General features: G+C 41.6%; 1 protein-coding gene across 9 annotated transcripts in view; it reads left to right on the top strand.

Moving 5' to 3' along the window:
• Positions 1-5,568: 5,568 nt before the first annotated feature.
• KIF16B (kinesin family member 16B) overlaps positions 5,569-22,608 on the top strand; it is a 143,103-nt gene continuing 126,063 nt past the window's right edge. For 6 of the 9 annotated variants that reach the window (XM_064647584.1, XM_064647583.1, XM_064647582.1 and 3 more), the window contains exons 1-2: positions 18,499-18,569; positions 21,217-21,286. In XM_064647584.1, the coding sequence (XP_064503654.1) occupies positions 18,514-18,569; positions 21,217-21,286 (126 nt within the window). In that variant the 5' untranslated portion in view covers positions 18,499-18,513. Of the gene's footprint in view, positions 5,737-14,593; positions 14,618-18,498; positions 18,570-21,216; positions 21,287-22,608 lie in introns of those variants that run through there. The other 3 variants (XM_064647577.1, XM_064647585.1, XM_064647578.1) reach the window with 3 other exon arrangements.

Raw genomic sequence — 22,608 nt, 5'->3', positions numbered from 1 at the left:
TGTTCTGGTTCAGTTCTGGACTGAGTCCAACACAACTTTGAAATGGCGATGAAACTCAAAGGTTATTTACAACCTCTTTCCTCTTTTTGTGACCTAGCAGATCGTAGGAAACAAATCATAGGAAACAAAATCCATAGTGTGGATTTTGGTGTTTCTGTATCCTGCCACAGCTGCGCCACAGCAGCTTCTTGGGTCCTTCCACAGTGGGGCAAGGAGAAGTGTCTGCTTCCACATCCCAACACAAAAGTCAGCATGGCTGCAAAACATTTGCACCCTCCCTCGTGGTTCAAATGACAGTCTGTGTAAGGGGGTGCCAGTAAGGACACCCTTCCACCCAGCTAACCATCTCCCTATACCTCTGGCCAGGAATCCAGAGGATCCCTGCTCAAGTACTGTCTGCACTGGAAACAGGCCACTGTCTCCTGTACCAACCTCTCACAGTGCAGCCTCCAGATATTTTTGATGGGCACAAGGCTCTCCAGTAAGGGATGCACCTGGAAGGGCAGGCAGCATTCACTGATCACGTCATCCAGCTGCTGGATGAGCTGTGAATGGTCCCTCTGCCAAGCACAGGAGGAACGGTCACATTCTAGGTTATATTATCACCATTATAATTGTGAAGGTCAACAAGAGGGCTGGATGCAGATGACAAAGAGGAGAGGGAAACAGACCTACTACCATTTAGTCTAAGCTAATTTCCCAAATTGTGGCAAGCAGAGGGCTGGCACTCTGCCTGGCACAGCAGTGGTCATTGCTGCTGCTGCCAAAGGGACTAAAGTCTTCTGTAATTGCTGCTGCTGCTCTCCTTAAGCTGCTCCTGAGGATGGTGCTGGCAGTGCCAGCTCCAGACAACCCTCCTGGGCTACCCCAAATTCATTACTTTTACCTACAGTCACAAGCAACACCTTGGCAGGTGGATCGGCTTGATGTCCATGGCATTTCATTAAAAAGGCAAGTGCAGGAAAGAGCAAAGGGGGAAATACCAAACCCCAGCACCAGTGGCAGCTCATTAAAACTGCACAGCTCCCAAGGAGAATTTCAGGCTGCCAGCTTGATGCTTATTTACTTGAAACTGCATGCTGAGACCCATTGGTAATGGGATAATTCTCCTTGTCTAATGTGGATTCACGCAGCACGTGATTTAATTCTTAATAGACTAACATCCTTTACTTTTCGGCCATTAGGCGAGTCCGTTTGAACCTTCCATTGGGACACAGTAGTGAAGCCCCTGGCTTCACTAGGCCTAGCAGAAGGGCACTCAACCACTGGAGAAGTTATCCATGGCAAGCTCTTCCGTCGGAATACAAGTGGGAGTTCAAAAAGGAGATGCACAAATGTGATTCGTGCAAAGTGGGTAAGAATACAGACCTGAAACTTGTCTTGGGAATGAGCTCAGGAAAGCAGACTGTGTGCATGGATTAGAAGGACCGCATGTGCATGCCGCTGAGAATGGGCAATGCTGTTTATTTCTCATGATTTTGACAGACTGGAAAATCAGAGTAGCCTAAGGAGGGGGAGGATTCCCCTGACTGAGCTAAAGGAGGGACAGCAGAAATGACATCTAAGTCTGTGTGGCACATCAGGTGTGAAAAGCCCTGCAGCAGCAGGTTGGAGGACACTGCTGAGCAAGTGTTTTCTCCAAAGGATTCCCAGGAGCGGAGAGAAGAATACCCTTCCTGATGAATTGATCCGTGACAAGATAATACCTTCTTCCAAATATTGGCCATGGAGGACCCTCTTCATCTCTTTAACAGTGAGCATTGACCTTTCTGCATTAAATTAGCAAATGCTAATTTGCTAATCAGCAAATTAGCCTTGTCATCAGGGCTGATGACAAGCTTTGGCCTGATGGTGAGTCCCACAGGGTGGTGAGATGCCCATCCCTCTGTCCCCTCAACTGTCTCCCAACTGGAAGAATATCTCAGCACATTCAGGTAGAGGTCCTGGTTTATGTCTCCTTCCTGGAAACATATTTCAAACTGTGAGAAGTGTATTATAGCAGGTAAGAAGTAACCATTGGCCAAGTCATTAATTCCTGCCCTTCCAGTCTATTTGCATATGAATGCAAGGAAAGGCAACTGGTCATCATCACTGGAAGGGCCTGAATGAAAGACTTTGCACCACTCATTATCATTATTAGTAAGGTCCAGCCTGTCTTCTCCTGGGCTTGGGACTTGTTTTGCAACCCCAGGAAAGGATGGTATGTGCCTAAAGGCATTTCTGAATGAGCAGGTCCATTGCAAGGGCTCAATTTTGAAAGAGGAGGAAGGGCAGCTGGTGGTCAAGAGTCAGTGAGGTGCAGTGCTGCTTGTGTTCTTGTCAGCCGGATGGAGACTCACAGAAGCTCCAGAGATCCCACCTCTGAGTGTGAGGATCATTTCTACTGCAGGTGCCTTAGCTGGTCCCATCTGCAATTGGCACTCACTGTGGAAAGTGAAAAAGTGTTTTCCATGACGCAGAAGGATCTGTGAGGGTGGAGAAACTCTTATCCCCTGATGGCTTGATGTTCGAGAACACAGCATGTGGAGATATACTTACTGAACAAGATGTATTTCAATAGTTTTGCTAAGCAGAGAGGGGGGAAGCACAACTGCCTGAGAGGAGTTAGTACATGCTCTACAAATTAGGCTACATATTGGATGACTATCCTAGGAGTCCTAATGCATGCCAAAAATCATTACATTTTATTGTATTTTTTACTGCTGCTTTTTAAAAAAATCTTATTATGCGTATGTGTACATGTCTATTTTTTCTTATACAATTTTTACTTATTCTTGTCTTTCTAATCTGTTTGTGCTATTGTTTGTCAGTTTGTTGCCATCTCCCAGGTCCTCTATAAAGCTTTCAATAGGCTTTAGCAATTTGCCCGATGCCTTAGTGGGGGTCTCCCTGCTGTGGTGTGTCAGCTCCCGTGCTCACCAGAGTGATCTGGTCCTTGGATGATTTTTAGTCAAATATTGCTCTTCCTGTGATTTCCCAATGCCCTGGTTCTTCCTCTCCCACTGTAACACCTCTCTGCACAGCACAGCTGATACCTTCCCTTCTTTTTTGGTGCTCCTGTGACCTCTGATACAAGATACTCTGACACTGGTGCTGAAATTTCTCCTGACTTTTTTCTCTTACCCTTGAGTTTGTCTCAGCACCACAAACTGTCTCCCCCCTTGCATCTTTCCCCTCTGCTTGTCCTCTCACAGTACTGAAAACCTCAGGAAAAATCCACATTATAAATCCACTACTTTCTTTTCCATCTCCAAAACTTCAAAACTGTTTTTAATCTCTGACTCCCAGATCAAAGGTCCTGTCTGGCAGTTGAAAGTTTCCTGGATTTCCAACAATGTGCTCTTCTCTCTCTCTCTGTATATTGTTCCTTCCTCCATCTTTCCTATTAGCGGCCCTATATTTCTTCCTCCTTCTTCTCTTTTAAGCTGCTGCACCAGTGGCTTTCTAACCTCTTGCCCTGGCCCTCTCTTGTTCTCATCCCTCCTCTTCTCTTTCTCAAGCAAGTTGAACATATAATAGTTTTTCTTTTGCAATAAAACCACCGCTTGGACCTGACTTCTCCCTTCAAACGTACCTCATCTCTCAGTTGATCTGGTGCACTGCTGGGGACATCACTTTTATGTCTTCTTTCTTCATCCTCTCCTTTCTCCATGCCGTGGCATCTCCTTTTGTCCTGGTTTTCAGCTGTCATTCAATGTCTGTTGGGCTTCCACCCCATCCCCTTTGACCACCTCCAGCAGTCAATTATCCTCCAAATTTCTTCTGTCTTGTCTGTGTTTCTCTGATCCTGGTGCTTCCCCCAACACCTCTGGGGTGTAAACGTGGGGTCCTTCTATCTCTCACTTTCCCTCCACTTCTCTCCCCCTTTTCCCAGGTCAGCTCATTCATCTACATGATCCCACTTGCCATCGATGCTAATTGCTCATCAGCTGATGATTTTACTGTCACCTCCACTTCTTTACTCCTTCCTTGTTTTGGAAACAATAAATTGTCAGTAGGAGTCACTGCTAAAGTTGAGGTATTTGGGTCTGAAATCTTCTGTCTTGGCAACTGTTTTTTTTTTTTTTGGCTTCAAGCTGGTAACACTTCAGTGACTTGAATTAAACTATGTTTATACGGTGTTTTAAATGGTGCCTCTATGCTGGGTGTAGTTTCCAGGCATTGGCAACTGCAAACAAATAAAAATATTTATTATTTCATAGAATCAGAATGGTTTGGGTTGGAAGGGACCTTAAAGATCATCTCATTCCAACCCCACTGCCATGGGCAGGGACACCTTTCACTAGACCAGGTTGCTCAAAGCCCGGTCTTGAACATTTCCAGGGATGGAGCATCCACAGCTTCTCTGGGCAACCTGTACCAGTGCCTCACCCCCCCCTCCCAGTGAAGAATTTTTTCCCCATGTCTAATCTAACCCTGCCCTCTCTCAGTTTGAAGCCATTTCCCCTTGTCCTGTCACTCTGTGCCCTTGTCAAAAGGCAAAAAATATATATCTAGAGATATATATCTCTGTGTCTCTATCTACAGATATAGATATCTATACCTATATATCTACATAGATATCTCTCTCCCCTCATATACATGTATTTAGATATAAATATATATTATGTATATATTGTGTGTGTCTCTATGTACAGGGGTGTGTATATACAGAGGGAGAGATATATAGGAGTGCATATAGGGATATATATAGGTGTGTATATATAGATACCCCTATCTATAACTCTAAATATAGATTTCCCTCTATGTATAATGGGTAGTTATACATCTGCAGAGGTGGGCATATATATATATACACACACACACTATATACATATATGTGTATATATGTGTTTAGGGTATAAAATATATCTCTCTATATTATATATATAAAAGATGTGATATATATATACACATATAGATATATTTTTATATATATATACACATTTTTATATGTGTATATATACATATATGTACATATAGCCAGGTGGCTCCCTGAGAGGAGGCTGTAGCCAGCTGGGGATCAGCCTCTTCTCGCTGGGGAACCCGTGACAGGACTAGAGGACAGAGTCTTAAGCTGCGCCAGGGGAGGTTTAGGTTGGACATCAGCAGGAATTTCTTCGCAGAAAGGGTGATTAGACACTGGAATGGGCTGCCCAGGGAGATGGTGGAGTCACTGTCCCTGGAGGTGTTTAAGGAAAGACTGGACGTGGCACTTTGGAGCCATGGTCTAGTTGACATGGTGGTGTTGGGTCGTAGGTTGGACTCGATGATCTCAGAGGTCTTTTCCAGCCTTATGGATTCTGTGATATATGTGTATATATGAATATATTTATGTATATATAGGTATTATAGGCACATACGCCCCCTCCAATAAATATACTGCGGTGGACGACCCTATGGAGAAGCTCCTACAGGCCCACACGCCGTATCTATCGCTAACCCCATTCCCCTTCTCTCAAAACTTCTCAGCCTTCCTCCTCCTCCTCCTCCTCCTCCTGCTCCTTCTCCTCCCTCTCTCCCGCGCCCCGCCCGGGAAGCCGAATGCGTGGCGCGTTGTTTGTCCGTGCGCGGCCGCCGTCCCCCCTGGGCAGGGCGGTGGTTGCCATAGCGACACAGCCCAGGATAGGGCGGCCTGGCTCGGCCCGGGGCGGGCGGGGCGCGGCGGGGACGGACAGCGCGGGCCAGGCCGGGCCGGCGGGGATGAGCCATGGCCTCGGTGAAGGTGGCCGTGCGAGTACGGCCCATGAACCGCAGGTGAGTGAGGGGACCCCCCCCGACCGGCCCCGCTCCGCAGCCGGTGCCGCTCGCAGGGGGTGCGAGCGGTGACAGCACTGCGGGAGCTCCGCCGGGAGTTCCGGGGCTCCCGGCGCTGAGAGCGCGTCTCCTTCCCGGCAGGCTGGGAAGTGGTTCGCCCGCGGCGCGGGGCTTTGCCTGGGAAGTTCGATCTGTCACGGTCTGAAGCGCTAGGTTGTCTGATCCCTCTGTAAGGACGGAAAAGTTACTTTGTTGAAGATTGGGAAGAAGGAGCTGCCAAGGGTGTACTGCGAGGCTTCTGAAATGTGAAACATCATTTACAAACAGCAGCCCCTTCTACCCGCTTGAGAGAGCGATTGTTGCCCAGTTCATTTGGAGCCATTAATAAAAAACATGTAGATATGTTGTATTATATATTTATATTATATATGTATATATCTATATCTATATATAGATATATTATGCTCAAAGTACATAAGTATATATATCTAAAATTGGCAGTCTGCCCCATTTGCTGTATGGGCAGGAGTTCATCACCCACTTCCTCAGATGTGTCTGGGGAATAAACAGTTTTCTTTCATGAAATAAGTGCATATTGTGCACGATAGAGTCAATTATATAATTTAAGAACCGTATGTAGAAAACTGTCAGATTCTGCTGGCAGTGCTCTTACTTCTTCCCTCATTCTGAAGTGAGGTAGCCAATTCAAAAGAAAAGTGGTTTAAAGCACAGGCAGCCAATGAGGCTTCCACTGTTCCTCCCACTGGGTCTAACTGAGGTGTTTAAAAAATACTATTTACCAAGTTCTGAAAGTCAGTCAGTATCTTGTTTTCAGTGAGGGAGAGACAAGTCTTACTAAAATAAAGTTGATGAAGGTAGGTAGGAAGGGGAAAATATTGCAGGTTGGTTTAAAGTAGTTTAGGCAGTTGGCTGGGGATCAGAGTTGGTGAATAATCGTGTCGCATCCTCCTGCTTGCCCCTGCTCTCTCCCCCGGGTCTAACCATATGGTTCTTAAAATTTTTTAAAATTATTCTGTATACACACTTCACTTTTCCTTTGACAACAGGTAGCACGGGTCTTTTAAGTATTAATAAGATTTGTTATGTGCAGTGTTTTGTAGAAGTTTCGGTTTTGGACTATAACTGTGATCTGCTAAGGGACAGAAGGGAGGGAAATGGAGAGCACATAGCAGAGGAGAAAAGGGCTGGTGATGGTGATAGGCAGTGGAAACACTGACTGAAAGCGTGTGAGTGGAACTTTGGAAGTGTTGTGGTGAGGGAATATCGGACAATGACATCTGTATTGCACGCGGGAGGGTAACTTGGATGGGGCTGGATCAGAGAATGCCTAGAAAATGATGAAAATGGTTTGTCATATGATGGAAGAGTACAAGCCTAAGAGCAGGGCAGACAGAGTTCTGGTGTTGTCCAAGGGACAAACCAAGAAAATGGTCTCTGTCATAGTTGTGTGGCAGCAAGGTGGCTGTGAATAAGCTTGCTCTGAAAACTGGTAAGTGTCTGACCATGCCAACTGTGAAGAGCCTTCCACTTCAAGTTGCCAAAACCTTGCTCTTTATGGGATGTTGTTTGATGTTTATGAAACATTATCAGGAAGCTGAATTCGGTGCCATGGGATGTTACTTGTAAGTCTTGATTTTTTCAGGGGCACAGTGGCTGTTTGGTGTGGGACCCAGTGCTGGGCTTGGTGGTCTTCCTCCTCTTCAGTCAGTGCTGGACTTGTGCTGTGTTTTGTAAAACTGAGATCTTAAGCCTTAGGGGATCCAATTGCCTTTCCTCTTGCACTAGTGAAGGTGTAGTGACCCATAACCCAGGAGCAGAAATTATATTTTGCTTATATTGGTTTCACAGAATCACAGAATTGTTAGGGTTGGAAGGACCTCTGGAGATCATCTAGTCCACTCCTCTGCCAAGGTAGGGTCACCATGGCAGGTGTTCCCTTGTACCTGTATCTTCTCTCAGCTGTGCTCCCTTCACCTTTTTGGGTCCCTGGAGCATTTTCCAGAGCAAAGGCCTTTCTGCCCTTTCAAAGAACTTTACAGCCAGGTGTTCATTCTCCAGCACTTATTTTCAAAATTGTTAACAAGATACTGTATAGAGTTAAATTTAATTCAGTTAAATTTGCTTTGGTTTGTTCAAAGCTTAATCATATAATGCAGCTTATTTCATGAGTCATTTTTAATTAGAGAAGACACAGTTAATGAATGGTTATTGGTAAGACTCTTGCATTATGGAGCAGTTGCACTGTGTGGTGTCATAGCACTGCTAATTGTGTAATAAGTCATGAACATGGTTTTTGGAATGAATCGTGGTGGGGAGAGGGTTGTTATTTAAGGCTTACTTGCTGTTCCATTGCTTAGATGACAAATTTTAGTATTCTTGTTTCTTCTGCCGTGACTTATTTTTAGTCTTTTCCTTCTCTGACTTGACCTGGAAGGAATTTTTTCATTTCAGTGCTGTTGTCAGAGCTCTCGACCGTTCTTCTTAGAGCAGTGAACATCTCAAATTGTGTTACATGGAGGTTACTCTACAGTCTTTTGACTATGTCTGCATAACATAATAAAAGTGTGTCTGATGGATTTACATCTACTGCTTAGAAACTAAGTGAGAGTAAGCTTTGGAAGTTCAGTTCCTTATGAGTCTCCATCTGCCCTTTGGTTTCCCTCATTCAATACTGAATTGCCATGACAGCCTTTCAGTCAGTGCTTATAGCTATATGTTTCTGTAAAGTGATAAAAACCCTGCCAGCTGGAGGAAGCCTTGCTTTTCCTCATTGGATAGAAATCTGCAGGGAGGTGAGGTTGGGTGGTTTATGTATTTTGCTGTGGCAAGGTAATGGCTTTGGACACCATTACTTCTAAGGTTCATTTTCCAACACAGTCACTAGAAGCATTCGTTTTCTTATACTTTGGAGGACTTGACTGAAGAATCCCATGTCTAGTCCTGCCAAATGTAGTTTCTCATCAAGATCCTGTCCTTCCTCAGAAAGGCCATTTCCTGGGCAAAATGATGGGATTATAGAGAAGTGTAATCAGCTTTGAGTCCCTTTTCTGTTCACATACTGAACAGATGACTTTGGGTTCCTGGTTACTAGTTGCTGTCTCCCGCATAGTGTGAGATATTTGGGATGCTTTTAAGCCTTACCTGATTCTGTTTCTGTGTTTTGTATTGTGCATTTCATCTGCACAGTTCAAATAAATGCATTGCTTTATGTTTGTCTGTTTGGAGTCTTTTAAGAAGAAAGGGGGTAATATTTTCTTGCTTTCGTTTCATGTCACATTTTCATTGCATGAGAACTAGGATTCAAGTAGTGTTCCAGAAAGCCGCTTTTACACTTCCTTTCTTTGTTAAATAAAACCATCTAAAATATGCTAATTAAGAAAAACATGTTTCGGTATTTAATAAAGGAAATATCAACTTGATTCCTGCAAATACTGTTGCTAATTCTTGTGCCTCTCAATTTCTTACACCTGATAGCTCTGTTCTGTTTGGCTTTTAATTCATGAAGTAACAGAGGAGAGCAAGCTTTTTATGATTTTTAACCCTTTTCATCTGTTTCTTGTAACTGCTTAAGCTAACTACTGTATTTAACTAGCTGAACAAACTAAACAAGAGCCATGTGCTGTTCTTACCTGCAGAGATGTCGCTGATGTCAGAATGTGGGTTTGCACTGCAGGAAGTTCTCCCCTGACTTACCCAGTGCTCTCAGTGTTTTAAAATAAATGTATTTAAATAAATAAGCTGTGTAGACTTTTTCACAGCTCTGTTCTTATTTCCAATATAATGAAATAGAAACTGCAATTTGATTTCATCTTTAAATGATCAATTTTTACTTCTGCATGCACACACTCCTTGGATTTGCTCTCTGAAAAGAAGTGACCAATGGGGATGGCAGAAGTGCCTGTCAGAGGCTGTAGTGCTCTGTGTGGTCATTCACAATGACTGCCTGAAGATTAACAGCTTTTATGTTGGATAGTGGGGAGACAGAGAAAATACATTTTATTTCTTGGAGAAGGGTTTTTTGTGACTCTGGGGTTTGTATGGATTAAAAGCCATGCTGATGCTGATACTTTAATCCACAAATGCATTCTGTGTGATTATTCATTAGATGTGAGGCAGGCCCTTCTGGATTTACATTATTACACCTCTTGGTTATGCATGTGAGTCTAAGCAACTCCTCTCTGAGCAGAGCTGGAGTCAGAGTACCTTGGGAAATTTAGGACCAACATTTTATTATATTTAAAAATAACTGCTTGCACAATCCAGGCCTTAGTATCAATAGCAGAGTTTTCAACTGCTCAAATTAATATACCAGTGCAAAGGATATAAAAGGAGCTGCTTCATTTTACAGGGAGCATGTGACTGGAGTGTTTTTGTAGCAGCAAAAAGAGATAAACAAGTAAACAGTGAAGAGCCAGCTGAAATCTTTAATTTTCATTTTACATGTTTACAAATGATTTAGGTAAGGACTTATTGGGAGTATGGAATTTATAATTAACTATTCCTGCTTTTTACAATTGAGGAGCAGAAAACATGCATGGAAATACAGAGTTTTCAATGCAGGGAAGAGAGAAAGAATTGGTTTCTTGTGATAAATTGCAGTGTCTAAAGTACAAGTTACTGTGTATATTTTTCATTTTCATGAATTTATAGAGTGTTTTGACAAAATGTGTATAACATCAATGTAATACAGGTAAAGAGAGAAAAGATGGAGTGATTACAAGCAAGGACACTCAGCTAAATATCACGTTTGGCTCTGAAGTGCATGGTGAAATTTTTGCTGCGTCTGTTTCTGAGTGGTGATTGCTGGTTGTTGCCCTTAAGAGACGTCCAGAGTGATCCCAGAAACATAACTCAGAGCTTAAATACCGCCAGTGTTGCAATACTGTCACTTTCTGAACTACTGTACCAATGAGGATAAGCTGTTTATCAGCAGGCTGAGTTTGCTGTTTCTTATGCTGTTTGAGATTCCATTTTAGTAATGGTCCTTGTGATTTGATTTATAATCATATACAACTTCTATAAAAAGAAGTTGAAAGATCTGTAGATAGTGTGAGACTCTGGTGTGCCTGAGGTGAATGTACATCTCTCTCGTCTCTGCTTTTATATGTGGGTGAGTCTGACTCCAATAAAAATCTACTTTCATGCTGAGTTGGCAAGGTGAACTAACTGTTCTGAGTGTGGCTTTTTGACCTTGCCATGTTTGGTGTCCAAAAACCCTGAACCCATTTAATGACCTCTGACAGATTTTTCCCTTTGGAAAAGTGGTCAAAGTAGATGCAATTCTCCCTCTGAAAGGAAGCTATGTATATATGTATGTATAAGGACCTTCACCAGTGTGCGACTTCTGTTGTTAACGTTGGGTCAATGTGTAACAGTGTAGACTCTGGTCCAAGTCCTAGGGTCATGTAGAGGTGATAGTAAGAGAACTTTGAAGTCTGAAAGTAGAAGTGTTCTTAGTTTTGTAGGGTACATTAAAAAAAGCTTTTATTTTCTGTTTATTATCTCTCACCTCTTCAAAAGGAATGAACAGTAGGAAGAGTGTTGTTCTACAGTATGGTCATGCACACCTTCTCAGGACAGGTCCTCTGCTCTAGGGGAGGCCAGAGGAGTGAGCATCAGCATGACAATGCACACGTTATCTCTCCTTAATAGTCACTACCTAGTACTTGTTCAGTTGTGAGTTAGAAGTGTAGAATCTGACCTGTGGTTCCTTATAGGTGAAATGAAATGATTGTTGTATAGTCATGTGTTTAAGATGTAGGACTTGAGAGAAAAGGGGGGTGGGTAGGACATGCAGCTGTCCCTGCTCTGCAGGGGCTGCTGGTCCCTGGTTTTGGCAGTATTTGACATCTGCCGTGGCAAGAACGTGTGTTCTTCAAGCTCAGGTATCAACAATAAATGATGACCTCAACAGCTGTGATTAGGTAAAAATATCCTCAAGGGTTATAAAAGTCTCAGAGATGGTAGTTTATGGCTGTTATTTCTGTCTGTAGTTCTGGGGTGAAGATGGAATTGAGGTAGCAGTGTTTGCTGGGAAGAAGAGGTGCTGAGTATTGTGAGGCTCCTCTAAATGGTATCTACACGGATCATATATTTGAGAAAGGGATGTAATAAGCTGTGTTATAAGGCTGTAAGCAGACCACTAAAAGATGAGAAAAGGCTGGAGAACCTCCTGTTGAAGCAAATGAAGTAGAAGCAGCAGCTTGCTCACAGCAGAGCATTGGCTCAAGCTTGTAAGGACTAAAAAAGAAAAAAAAATTGAGAAGAGCTTAGTGGGCTTACAGAAAAGTCTTGGTTGTCAGAGGCAAACGTAAGAGGTAACAGAAACTGATAATCAATATAGTAGCAAGGAGACTTGATTTTAAAGTTTTAAAGCTTTTTTTGGTCTAAGAGTAAAAAGGAGTAGATAAATAGTTCAGTCCTATTTATGTAGGAATGGAAGAAGCAGCAGTCAGGAGATGGGGAAATGCCAGAGTTCTTTTACCCAGGAGTTTAAGGAGAACATTGCAAATGTAAGGCAGAACAGCTGCTCTCCTGAAGAGGTTAAGTTGCAAGTGGTCTGTGTTTGCTAAGGGGTGGTAAAATGCAGAACTGGACAGCTGCGTGAAGGAGCAGGGTCTGAGGAGAGTGGCCTTTGCTAAAATAAGAAGTTAAAGTTAAATAGAGAAGCCATCAGCAAGGATGAGAGTTGGCTGGGAATTTGGATTGTACAGGTCAGGATATTCTAGAAAAACTTGTTGTATTCTCCTTAGACTTTTCCACAATAGCAAATTTCAGCAGTGCTGAAGTGCTGAGCTAAAACTTAGGGGTACAAGCACTAGAGAATGTCATCACTCCCCAGTGGTTTGTTTCTCTAGAGTTTCTCACCTGTGCTAAAGTACGCGGTCTTTGAACATCAGTGGCTTGTTTTCCTCTGCTTTCTATGCCCTTTCGCTCTGTGGTTAATCTTTGAAGCTTTTCTACTTAGAAATGATGGATTTGAATTTAGGAGCGTGCTACAATCTCAGTGCAGTTCTTGTTTGCAAATACATTGCAGAGCCACTGAAGCTGTGGTTGATGCTTCCCCAACAAGTCCCTGAGTCAATATCTCATAAAATTCTGTTTCTGGAACCTCATTATCTGAATTATGTGGGAAAGGATCAACAAAAATTATGGCAGTCATTGATTCAAAGAATATCGAGCTACATGTGTACTCTGTGTTATGACTACTGGAATAGATTAGGAGATGCAAATCTAGAAGTATTTGCAGGGCTTAAATGTTGAAAAGAGGAATTAAATACTTAGTTATGGCTCCTTCATAATATCTCAAGAGTAATGGAATGAAGCTAATAATGGATCAGCTTAAACAGTATCTAAGGAATTACTGCTAATGAGATAGTGCAGGTTGTGGAAGAGTCTCCTGAGAGGAATGAAAGCCTGGGCAGTTGGGTAGAGATAATTCCTTTTAAGAAAGTCGTTACAGGAAATGATCTTGCTTGAATGGGAAGGTGAGACTAGACCTGGCTGGCTTCTAAGCAGCTCCTGTGCTTGGCATTCTACCTCCAACCTCCTCTGCAGTGGTTTTTGCGCAGCTTTGTACACAGGAGAGAGAATAAATGGGATCTTTACAATGGGATCTTGCTCTTTACTTGTATCAAGGAAGATGGATTAGGAGGGATAGTCCCAAGTGCAGAGCTTTATCCTTGTGTTGGTGAGCAGCAAAACTGGAGCAGACTTGCTGCAGAAGTAGCTCCAAGGAGTTCCAGCCAAATACTGGGTTCCCATGAACTGAAGAGTTAATCTTGCATAAACCATCAGAGGTCAGGAAGCCCAAATACAGCCTCTGCTTACATGTGCTTATTTTTCTGGCCTTTTCAGTACTTTAATGCAAATGCTTCAAAAATTTTTCGAGGCAGTGGGATTTGTCACAATCACTACCTTGTTTCATCTGTCCCCCTCCCTGGTGCTGAAGAACAAAGACCTTCCAGTGCCAGCAGGGCCAGAGCACAGTGGCAGTGTGGACATATATGGGGCAATGCAATTAACCTGGCCTCATTTGCAGTTTGTAATACCCAAAACATTATGGTCTTAAGCATTTTGGACTTAAACCCGTAGTTTTAGAATAGCATTTCCCAGTTAACTTATGTCAGTATTATCAGACACGTTGCCAGGTTACCTATGCGTGTTAGATCACTGAAATGATGAACAGTAAAATACATTCAAACCATGCTCCCTGAAACCAACAGAAGGAATGAGTGTCTCTGAATTGTAGCTTTCCTGATGCAGTGAAGCGAGAGAAAGGTGAGTCAGTTTGTTTCTCAGGCTTTGTTTATTTGAAATTAAGACCAGTTTTGAAATAAATGGGATTAGCACTCAGCTGTTTTAACCTGACTGAGCTCTTGGACTTGAAGACTCTTAGAAGTCTTAGTGTCTGAAAGGCAGGTATTGTTGGTAAGAACAGCTGACTGAATTGAAGAGCAAAGTCCTCTATTTTGCAGTAGCTGTGAGTACAAAGGCAGGGTTATTTACTGAGAGAGGGCTTTTCAGAGGTATCTAACAGAAAGAGCACGTACATGGCACTTGGCATCTTAATTGCTGATAGGCTGAAGTTCTTACTGTTGAAGAGTCAGACACTTCAAATATTGACTTTATGAAGATTCTTCTCCAAAGAGTTTATATTGTGAATACAAAGCAATAGTGAGATGCAGAAACTTGAAGTACACCCATCATTTTTCTGTATGCTTATACATTGAGAGATATTTGTACTTCAGATAACTGAAGTCACTTTTCATTCCAGATTACTTCTGTGTGTCTCAGTAGAGGAAAAGAACGACATATGAACAGCCTTATGGATTATTTGAGGGTCTAAAATATCCATGAGGTCGGGCACAATTTTTTTTTTTTCATGAATTTCTAAATTGAGGATTTCCTGCCCCAAAAAAGAAGGGCACTGAGGGAGACAGTGTGGTTTCTTTGAATCATGCTTTGCTGTACACAAGGGGTTAAGTCAATACTGTCTTTATAACTTAGAGTAGCAGGGATAAAAGAACAAATTGGAAGAAACAACATATTAAGAACAAAATATCATGTGGATTGAAATGCAGGATAAACTTCATAGTGTTATAATAGTTACAACACAGTTCCAGGGTGTCGTTCATATCAACTTGGTTGTGTCTGAGGTTATATTTTATGACACTTCTGCCAAAGATGGGCATTTGCTATATTTTCCTAAAGGGTAGCATCACAAATGTGTAAGAAGGGGGTTCGTGTGTGGCTGTCTTAAACTTTGTTATGCAGGACTAGTTCCTGCTGGTAAGACCATTGCTGAGCCTGGTCAGTAGGCAGGCACAGCAGGAAAGTCGCTGTTGAGGTAGTCTGCAAATTGAACATGAAATCTTTTCCAGGTTATTAGGAGATCAGTGACCATGGCATGTGTGGATACAGTAACTTTAAGTTAGCTGTTGCTGATTTAAAAATTTGCTTATGTGGCTACCCACCTGACATGATCTGAGTTATTGGGAGGTGAAGCTATCTATAATATTATTAAAAATACAAATTTTAAAAGTAGGTCAGGTACATGATTTAATATAGTCACCAATCTGTATTTGTTACTGTGAGTGTGCATAGTTTTCCCAAAGAAGCTGGATATCATTTGACAGAAGACAGCACAAGGACACCTGTATATTAATTTTCTGGGAGAGCCTTACTGCTGTAGATTAAACTGCTGGCTTCCAGTGTGGTTGGTAAAATTTATTCTTATGGCAAAAGGCATTTAATCTAGGCTGTCCTTCATACAAGAACTAATATGTGTGTACTAGTATATAAACTTAGGGATTATTTCTGTTTCATAAGATGTACAGGATTTCCCCTGTATCTGCATTCTCTGTCACTGGATTTATTGTTCTGGTTTCAGCTGCACTGTGGAGAAAATCCTGGGACTAGCAGAACTCTGTCTTTTAATTATTTGCAAAATTTGCCAATTTTTTTTTTAAACTGGCATCACAGAAGGGAATGTGGGTGTCATAATAAATCTGCAGTAGCAAATGATTAAGATTCCCTTGATCACAGAAAACCTTATGCCCACATAAAACGTGCTTTATGACAAAATTCTCTTTTAAAGTACCAAATAGGTGCACAGTTTGTCTCTTAATGAGACACAAACACAATCTGATCCATGGGAAGCAGTTTCTTTTAACTTCAGTCCCCAGGAGTTTCATGTGCTCTCTTCTTGTCTGGCTGCAAGTGAGGTGAAACCAGAGAGCCAGCGCAGCCCATCTGTCAGCCAGCCCTGGCTAATCCCGAGCTTTTGAGGCTGTTGGCCCATGTCAGACGGATTTGACAGCTTGGGAGAGGTCTGGAAGATAATGAAGATGTTCAGTCAGAGGCAACAGGCAGTTGTCAAAGAGTCTGCAGAGGCCTCTTGGCTGAGGGGGAGGCTGCAGCCCTTATCAGCCAACACTGGATCCATCTAGGATTCCCTTCAAACTGAGACTAAAGGACATGTGATTGCACTTGTTGTGGGTACAATGTGTAGTTTTACAATGTTAAGCTCTACACTACATTGGTGTAAACATGGCTTCAGCCATTTAATTATGGGCTTGTAGCCATATCAGTCAGCTCTGTGGGGTCACTTTGAGCTCAGGATATGCTGGGCTATTGCCCTGCCATGGAGACAACTGTGAGTTTTATACCAGTAACTCAAACCACAGTGGATTCTCAGAATTTTGGGATTAGATGAGATTGCTTGACTTGTTCTGGTTTTAGTCTCAGCCAACATTACATTGAAACTACTTGTTACTGATGGTTATGGAAAAAATTAACATAAAGAGTGTTGAAGATATTTTATTTGCAGACCACCAGATTTATGTTTTTAACTGCATTTAGATATAGAAACACATTCTTTAAAAATGTACTTTTTGCAAAATAATTTAGTAAGCATAGCAGAAGTTAAAAACCCCTCCAAAACCAAACAAAAACCTCTGGATGGGAAAGAGAAATTGTGTGATACTTCATATTGCAACAATATTACTTTTCCTGTAGTTACAGAAAGTAACAAAGAATTTCTTGTGTAGGAGGGGTTTTGCTTGACCTTTTAAAGTGTACGGTTGTATTGATGTTCCCCTCTTAAGAGTCACTCAGACAAAGGAGAGTGTTCTTGGTCTGTGTAATTCAGTGGGACATGAGGGCAAATATACAGTTACTATGTTATCCAGCTACTAGAAAATGCAGGGTTCTTTCTGTACCACGCTTTGTGCTTGTTTTTCAGTTAAATTTAGCTTGAATTCTCCTGGTCATTAAGCAACCTTCATTCTTTCACTTTGTGACCCCAGAAGTACACCTGGGTAGTGAACAAGCAGAGTGATAGAACAGGAAATATATAACATTGTGTCTAAAATGTGAACATAAGAAGTAGGAGGCACTTTGCTGAAAAGAAAAACCTTTGAGCGTGAGTTGCTTTTATGAACAGTCAGACCATGTTTTAGAGTGGTTGAGAAAGAAAATCACACGTCTGCTTCAATATAATCCTCTTCCAGTAGATTTTTCTTTAAATGTCTACAGTTAAGTGAATTTCCAAGAGTATATTTTACAGACCCTCTTTCTGTTTTGACACAGAGGTGCTCTGCAGGCAGCTCAGGTAGTGTCAGTGACCTTGGCTGTGCAGCCTTGGAGGTTTGCTGAAGTGATCTTTTGAAACAATATTTGGGAAAACTGGCAGTTTCTGCCTGGTCCTTTTTGGTTTTCCCTTCCCACACCCTGGATGAAACACATCTTGTTCTTTCTATTATCTTCTCAGAGTTTAACAGGTGATCACAACTGATTCCCATAATGTCAATTTAATAGAAATCATAATATCATGAATATTTAATGGTTTAGCTATCATAAATGCTCTAATGTCTGAATAATACTGAAAGGGTTCATAAAAGAAGCTCTGTTTAAATAACTGAACTTTCCATTGAAAGACCTTAAAGGAAGGAACTTAAAGATAAACTTGGAAAAAGACCAAACAGATTTTGCATGTCAGTAATAGAGCTTTCTGTAAAGCTTCCCTTGTTGATTTATATTTGAGGTCACAGTGGTTTTTCCATGCTTTTCTCCCTTCTTTCTGTAGGAGTATCTTCAAAAAGTCTTGGGGTGGGTAAGTGACTTAGTGAACAAGGGCCATTGAAAGTTGCTTTGAAATCTGGAGATACTGCTAATATTTGGCTGTCTATGGTATGATTTCAATTAGATGCCTATGGAGATGCAAAAACTGCTCTGGTCTTTGTCCTCAAAATAAGCAGGGAATATAAGGGAAGGAAAGAAAGAAACTTGACATAGAGGTATCTCTGTTGGAGCTTTTTCCATGGAGCTGCTACAGCTGCTGGATCATCTTCAGTTCGAAGCAGTTCTTCGCAACCCATGTGCCTCTTGTGAGGAAATTATTAAAACTTGGCCCAAGTAAGCCATTTAGCAAGTCAGTTACAAGACAAGGATACTAGTTCTTTTAATCTTATCTTGGTCCTAACATTAGCATTGTTTTATATTAAAGTGTCAGGATTATCTGAAGTGGTTTTTCTGGGGGTTTTTTCTCTGTTTTTTTACCTTTCCTCTTTTCATCTTGCAATGAATGGATGAGTAGCTGAATTGAGCAATAGTGGAGTTAATAACAGCACTAGACTGATACATTTCCTGGTGTCTGTGCCAAGAAACTTGCCCGCATGATCACTTTGTCATTTGGTTAAGGGCCATGGGATCACGGGTTACAGGTTTCCTTCCCTTGTGATTCAGGAACTCCACATGGTGTGTGAAACAGCAGGGAGAAGAGCCAGGAGGCCAGCTCTCAGTGCTGCTGTGTGAGCAGATTGGGCTTGGGGGGAAGCAGGATTTCTTAAATCATCAAAGCATTAATTGTGAACTATCTTTGGCAGCTGGACCCTTTATGTTGCTTTGTGATAGGGCTAGAATTTGTAGGGGCAGAGATTTGGCTTAGTGGCTGGGGCTGGTCTCTGGATGAGGGCTGGTGGTCCCTGTGGATGCTGGAGGAGCAGCTGGTGCTGGAGGGTTCTCCCAACAGTGAAGGTTCTCAGAAGGTTACCCAACACTGCAATACAGCTGTTTACAGCCTGAACCTTTAATTAGGGTGGAACTTGTAATCAAAACTTTTTGAAAGCGATTTGGCCCCTCTGAGCTGCATTAAATGAGTGCCTGGAAATAACTGGCATCATGCAAGCAATTGTTTTTTATGGGATGCTCTCAAACTCTTTTATGTGTACAATAAATTATACTCAGCTGTCTCATATTAAAATGATGCTTTAGCATTTGTTTCCTGTTAATTTTTTGTCACTTCTCTCTGGTTGGCTTATTGATTCTGTTCATAGTATTCCTGTATTAAATTGTCCTCTCCCTATCCCTTCTCCTACAAAAATGCAAAATTCTGTTCGTGAACTGTATTATTGGCTAGTGCTTTACAAGGCCTTTTTTTTTTTTACTTTGAAATCCTTATTCTTTAATAATGTTTATTAATATTATCAGTGTTATCACAAAATTTATTACTGTAGACTTCTCAGAATTTTGTGTAGTTCGTATGTGGGTGTTGGACATGAAACATTTTGTATCAGTCTTCCATTATTGAGTAGCTTTAGATGAGTAATATGGAGAACTGGCTTGGTCTGGGAAAGAAAGCACTGACATACTTTGCACACCTCAAGCATGAAGAAATCAAGATTAAAAAGCAATAATTCTGGCCAAACTTCTTCCTGCCTAGAGTCCTTTTAAGCTTCCTAGAGGAAGCAGGTTACAGTTTATATTTGAAACAGATTTTCATAGTAAGACTGACAATTTAATTGGGCAGATTACTTATTACATTTCTGCTGAGCAAATACCTACAGACAGGCAGAGACTCTGGAAGAAGCAGGATGAATGGCAGCCATCCACAGGCTGCATTATTGCAATGCCAAAATCTGTTTCCTACAAAAAAAACACCATTGGAAACTTCTCCATTTCCCTATTTATTATCTGTTGCTGTATTTTGGTATTTCAGTATCTTAAATGTAGATCTAATAATCACAAGGCATGCCTCAAATTTTTCTCTGGTAGATCTAAATTCAGTTTTATAATTAATGCTGTAATTATTACAGTTATATCTTTTATTAGCTTAGAAAATAACTTAATGTGTTGATATTTAATTAGGCGCTTTTATTTGCCTAATCTTTATTCATTAATTTAGATTTTAAAATGGGCTTTGCTTTTCTTTACTATTGAAAAAAATTTAATATCAACAGAGGATGGCTGTCAACTGTAGGAACACAGAGTTGGGTGATCTAGTGCGCCATGAGGAAGGAAATGTCACGCTAAATTCCTGAACTTGGATCTCCTGTTAGTGGGAAGAAGTTTCTTTTTTGAAATTTGGGCTGGTACAAGTGATTATCTAGTATTTGTTGAGATATTGTGTGATACGGTAAAGCATTAAATTGCTTTAAATTTTTTTATAGTTTTTTGATAAATAAAATGCTTTTGTTTTTTTTGGTGCTTTCCTCTGCTCCAGTGAGCCACACCAGTTTGTTAGGTGACTTGGCAGATGGTTTTGGGACAGGTGTGTCTGTTGGCATTTGGGGAGTGAAGTTTTGTGTGCTGTGTATCTTCCTCTTCTGGCTCTTTCTTCCATGTGCATGTTTTTATTAGCACAGGAGGTGTTTTGCTCACGGTTGTCATTCAGGAGCAGCCTGTATTGCTCTTATGAGTAGGGATAACGAAATCCGATTTCCAGAAAGCAGGTTGGAATGTGCTGTTTTTTGACACTGAGCTTACAATTTTTTGTGATAGTTTTGAAAACAGTCAGAAACAGATGATGTGAAATAGATTCAAGTACGTGAAAACGCTGCTGCAGAACTGGATTTTTTTCTCCATGGAATCTTTGTGCCCTGGGAAGCAACAAACCTGCTACCAACACTCTGTTGGTAGCAGAGCTTCTCCTCTGCACTGCCATGATGCATCACAGCTCAAAAAATACGTTTGGTACCTTATTTGTAAGAGGGTTTTAAAATACTAGGCTTTTGTGTTTTTAAACTTTAGTCCCTCTTCCTTAGACTGTATGGGAAAGTGGGAACTGCTGCTACTGGAATGATGGTGAGAGACTGGGGCTTATCTTGTAGTGTTCTGTTTTGCCCTTCCTTAGAGCCACCTAATTGACTTCACTGGGCTTTGGATCAGGGTACCTCAAATTAAGAACAAACCACTTAATTGACTTGCAGAGTTCAATTTCTGAAGCAGGTTTCCCCAAGCTTCTGCTCTGTTTCTAAATGAAGGTACTTGGAGGCAAGCCCAAACACTTCAAATATATGCTATAGGAATAAGTAAACATTGGTCACAGCAATTAAAAAATGCAATAAAAAGTGAATTCATTTGATAAGTGACTGTGGCAAGCAACCTCATGGGTGGAAATATGACTGTGGTGTTTTATTTAACATGCTCAAGTCTTTTTTTTTTATTTTATTTTTTCAGGGAGAAAGACCTCAATGCAAAGTTTATTATTTCGATGGAAAAAAATAAAACAACAATCACAAACTTAAAGGTGAGTAAACATAATTTAAAAAAAGGAAGTTTTAACTGAGTAGCTGCCAAAATATGACTGGACAAAGCAATGGTGCTTACTGCACTGTGGAGAACAGCTCTTAGGTTTTAAAATACAGTGTTAAAACAATCTTTCTTTGGCGAAATAAACACCTGAAGAAAAGTACAAAGTTCAGAGTTTACAGAGCCATAGTGCTGTCTACTCTTATATGGATCTGAATCATGGGTCATCTGCCGCCACCACCTGCGACTCCTGGAACGCTTCCATCAACGCTGCCTCCGTACAATCCTAAACATCCACTGGTCAGACTATGTGACCAATACATCTGTTCTAGAACAAGCAGCAGTCACAAGTATTGAGGCCATGTTGCTGAGAACACAGCTGTGATGGGCAGGGCACGTCTCCAGGATGAAGGACCAACCACCACCTCCCTAAGATCTTGCTTTGTGGTGAACTTGCCACCGGCTGCTGCAAGAGAGGAGCCCCAAAGAAAAGATACAAGGACTCCCTGAAACAACATCTCACCCTTGGCCATATTGATCATCATAACTGGTCTACTCTGGCCTCCAGTCGGGAGGCCTGGAGACACATCATCTATAACGCTGCTGCTTCCTTTGAGAAAGCACGCAGGGTCACTCTTGAGGAGAAAAGACAACGCAGAAAGAATCGTACCTTGCTGAATACACCATCTAAGGAGTCCTTCTGCTGTGCCTTTTGCAACCGGTCATGCCTATCTCGTATTGGCCTTTTTAGCCACCAGCGTGCTTGTAACAAATGTGGGTAGAGCCCTTCCCAAATCTTCGTTCGCGAAGCCCAACCATGATGGTGATGACAATGAAAACAATCTTTCAGGGAGACAGGTTACACTGTTAACTTGCTGCACTGTGGTTGTTTGAAAACCACCCTACAGTCTGTATCTCATCAGTTTTTCAAAGGTTTATCACTCTGGTCATTATTGATTTGGAAGATGAAAGCCAACAACAGAAGAGGTATGTGCCTGATAGCTATTAAACCTTTGCTTCATGTAGAAAAAGTCTTCTGGAATTCCTGTGGAAATGAGCCAAACCCAAAGTACCCATCACTTGATCTAACATTTTGATGGTATATTTTAACAATATACTCTCAGCAAGAGAAGTCACACAGCAAATTGGTTTTTGCAAGATAGTTTCCAGTGACAAATACCTGAAAAGAAATTTCACTGTGTACGAGTTTCAGTGTGTAGTTTGTTCAGATTGATTTGGATCACAGTGTAGTATTGCAGAAGTGTAGTACCAGCTGTCATGTCTTGAGCTGCAGGTGTGTAACACCATTTTAATTATGAC

Source organism: Pseudopipra pipra, chromosome 3 (assembly GCF_036250125.1).
Source record: "Pseudopipra pipra isolate bDixPip1 chromosome 3, bDixPip1.hap1, whole genome shotgun sequence".
In the NCBI taxonomy this organism is placed as follows: domain Eukaryota; kingdom Metazoa; phylum Chordata; class Aves; order Passeriformes; family Pipridae; genus Pseudopipra; species Pseudopipra pipra.
This window is presented reverse-complemented; position numbering and strand designations above follow the sequence as displayed.